Consider the following 4,055-nt stretch of genomic DNA (forward strand, 5'->3'; position numbering starts at 1 on the left):
AATTATTTCAAATACTTTTTTATTGCCTATTTTTTCTTCTAGTAAAAATAGTCTGGTTTACTGAAGTCTGCCCACAGGATGGTCATGGGACTTTGATAATTGGTTGGGTGTTGTCCTTAGCTGACAAGAAGAAAAAGGGGAAAAATACCAAATGATCCAACACTTGGGCTTCTTTTCACTTTTTTATCCATCCGTCCACTTTCTGAACCCGCTTGTATCCCTTTATGAGGTTCATGGGGCTGCCGGAGCCCCTAGACACAGTTACACCAAGGGATAAATCTATCTACGAAGCATGCTTTTGGGAAAAAGCGACAGAAAACCCATAGAGAATATGCAAAAAAGGTCCTAGCCGGGTGTATTACTGAAGCCTTCTTACTGTGAGCATAAAGTGCTACCCACTCCACCACCATGGAGCCAGTCATTCAATTATATGTACCACAAAATCATACACATGCACATGGTCACCTATGCTTAAAAAGAAATACAATTCTTTGTTTTTACTTAAAGGGTAACCAAACACTACCTTTTTTTNNNNTTGCTGTTTACCTCTATAAACTGGGCTTTAAAAGTGTTGTCTGTCGCCATTTTTTTCCCAAATTGAAAAATAACTTGTGTAATTCCTGAAATTATAGGCAAAAACTGCCTCTGTGCTGCCTCCTACAGGTGGAAATAAGGTATTACAGTCGAATTTTGTGATTGGTCAACTAGTGTAAGTCCAACAAGTTTCATGTCATCATGCTCTACAGCTCCATATAAAAGCCCCGCCCATCTTTGGTTCTGTAACGGTCGGTCGTTAGCGTGTTAGCTTTAGCATGGCTCGTAGGTGTTTTGCCTTCGTTTGTCAAAAATCTATTGACCCAGCCAGCAAGGCCAAGTGGGGCCAATATGGTTTAAAAGTGGCAGAAAATGGGGGCCCCAATTGGGTTTGTCTGCGGTGGAGAGATATAGTATTACCTTTCCATCAAACTCATTTTGACAGGTGACCTTTGACCCGCACATTCCAAAGTGATGACATAACAATTTGATTTAAACTTGATATAAACTTTATATCAAATCGGTATAAACTTTATATAAATTTGATGTCAAATCGATATAAACTTTATATCAAATTGTTACGTCATCACTTTGGAATGTGCGGGTCAAAGGTCACCTGTCAAAATGAGTTTGATGGAAAGTTAATACTATATCTCTCGCGCGGTTTCCGTGGTGGCCCCACCTGTTTGTGCCCACATTAGCTTTGGTAGGTACTCAATGGGCTTGATCGCTACACTAGCCAGCCTCCTGGTTAGCGAGCTGGTGTAGCGAGCTAGCGAGTGCTGCTATAGTGAGCTTTGCTGAATGGAGCAAGTGAGCTCTGCTGTAGTGAACTCTGTTGTAGTGAGCTAGCAAAGTCCACTGTATCGAGCTAGCTAGCTCCGCTGTAGCGAGTTCCACTGTAGCAAGCTAGCGAGCTCAGTTGTCCACTGAGCGGCTGGCTAGGGTAGCGAGTCTACACACTGAGTGCCCACCTAATCCAATGAGGGTAAACACAGTAATAAGCCCATGAGGGGCCCACACTTTCTGCCCACCTGGCCTTGCTGGCTTGGGACTTGCACAACTTTCCAGTGGACTTAGAAGTTAGGAAACAGAGGTTGACTTAAAATGACATTGAATCCAACAAGCTCCGCCCAGGTGATGGGTTTTGCACTGAACGTTTCCCTCTGGACTCTTTGTTTAAAATGTGGGCCTTTGTTAGCGCTGATGCTAGCGGCATTTTACCATTGAGACACGGGTCCCCTTTGAACCTTCAAACCCTCAACTCTCCATAGTGAAGACCTAGCATACATTACATAAAGCTAATCTAACTGTCAATCATAGAACCAAACCACACCCCTGCTTCCACTAGCCCCGCCCCCTTTTGGACATTTATTTCAAATCTGGGATGAGAATGGAGTCAGCGTCCAACCGCCCTGTTTGGTTACACTTTAAAACAAGAAGATCATTTCAAATGCTGAGCCACAGTGTCATGAATATCACATGGCAGTTTTAGAACTGTTTGCACATCACAATAACACCACCTCCCATCACCCACGTGTTACTGGTGTGAGCTCACTTTGCACTCGTAGGTGTTTAATTATCACATCCAAATCTGACTCTTAACTTCATCTCACCATCTTCGTTAAAGACTCGAACAGTATTCAAATTGAAAGTTTGATCCCTCTCTTTTCTCTGGCAGGTCGCACTCTGTTGGACAGGCTTTGTTTGCACCATGGAGGCGAGTCTGTGGAGACTGAAGCAAAGGAACTGTGTCACCGAATGCTTGCTCACGGCCTGCTGAACCCCTTTAGCGACAGCACGACCGAGCACCACAGTGACGGCACTGTCTCAGTGATCTTTAATGTGAGTCTTCTCTCTTCAACTGCTGCCGCCCGGTACGTTTATTGGAGCAGATAGAGGTTGGACCTTCTGCATTTTTCTACACGATTTAGAGTCCGGGTCAGGAGGCAATTATGCCTCATCTTACTTATCTATGGAATTTCATTTAGTTCAAAATGCTATAATGTAAACCGATGGGAAAACACATTTTCTGAGTTATGCTCTATTTACTGCGCTGTGATGACAGTCATTACCTGACGATAAGTGATCCATCTTGACTGAGTGCCCATGCGAACGTTGTTTCTATGAATCATTTATTCTCCTTTCTGCCAGAGCTCTGCTTAACACTAATGCATTACACTCTTCTGCTCATTTCTGTTCATCACGCTGCTTTTTAAAATCCATCCGTCTGTTTGGGAATCCTTATGGATTCATAGGTTTGATGCATTTGAGAATGAGAAGAAGGATTTATTTAAGATTCCTGCTGTAATTTTTATCTTCTCAAACAGAATCTCAAGAATATTTATATTTGCACATGGATGCATAAAAAAACAGACATAAATCTTTATTTTTAACTGATTAAAATTGTTTTTTTTCCTAGGGCTGTGAAAGTCAATGCATTGACACATCAAAACAGAATTAAAGAATTAAAATTAAATGTTTATTAACACCCTCATACATGCAGCTGTGAGATGAGCGTAATAAAACTGTCTAAAATAAACTTTTTTTAATATTCTGTGATTTAGATTTTATTAAATGAAAGAGATAATATGACATTTATTAGTAGTTTTCGGACAAAAGCGATCTTTTATTTTAATAAATGTGGCAGAAGATGAACCTGCTATGGTGGGCGGAGCCAAACTGAGCTGTCTGCTAATAGAAATTATTTTATTTTATGATTGGGGACCGACATGAATTTTCCACTATAACAAGTACCACGAAAAATTGCAGAAACTCAGCGGCTTATCGCGAAAGTCCCGCCCACCGCTGTTACGAGAGGCGAGCAGTTCGGAATGGACAGACACGCCCCCACCTGTGTAGTTCATACCAGAGCCGACCTGAAATCCAGCTGATTAAAACTTATCCCTAAAAAAATGTTTTATCATTTTTTCTCACAAGAAAATTTATGAGAAAAAAAGAAAAAGCGGGAAAAAAAACAAAATTCCAGGAAAAATGTTGAAAAGATGGAAGTTTTCTTGGGAGAGAATTTTATATATATTAATTTATTTTTGGGCTGCCTGGTAGCTGTAGCCTAACATGTTGATTAGTTTGTTGGCAAATTCTTGTTGTTTTTATAAAATTACACTAAAAATTTAATTCTATGTTGTAAAAAACAGGTCGTTAAACATTTTTAGGATTTCCACAGCAAATTAAATCCAATTTTTCCACATGGAATTTTCTGTTTTTACATGGTTTTATATTTAGTTTGTGAATACAACATGAAAAAACGACAACATAAAGGTAGAGTCACATAGGTGCACTTATATTCATTAAAAAGCTACCAAATAAGCAAGCAGGTAGTCTTTCAAATAAAAAAAATGCAGAAGTAAATTTTAAAGTAGACAAAAACTGAGTTTTGGACCATTTAAAGGGTTAAAAATAGATGTTCTAAATGTACAACTGTGCGTGTGATTTCATATTGTGATTACTTGCAAATAAAAAGTACTGTAACAAAAAATACTAATAATCGTGATTAATTT

The 4,055-nt window shown here is 39.5% G+C and overlaps 1 protein-coding gene across 1 annotated transcript in view; it reads left to right on the forward strand.

Annotated features, from left to right (window-relative positions):
- The window catches only part of LOC112162177 (formin-2), a gene marked incomplete at its 3' end in the record, with an annotated part of 19,073 nt that overhangs the window by 8,952 nt on the left and 6,066 nt on the right, over nucleotides 1-4,055 (forward strand). The window contains 1 exon segment of the mRNA XM_024297885.2: nucleotides 2,216-2,379. Coding sequence (XP_024153653.1) covers nucleotides 2,216-2,379 — 164 coding nt within the window.

The sequence above is a fragment of the Oryzias melastigma genome, linkage group LG15 (genome assembly GCF_002922805.2).
Source record: "Oryzias melastigma strain HK-1 linkage group LG15, ASM292280v2, whole genome shotgun sequence".
NCBI lineage: Eukaryota > Metazoa > Chordata > Actinopteri > Beloniformes > Adrianichthyidae > Oryzias > Oryzias melastigma.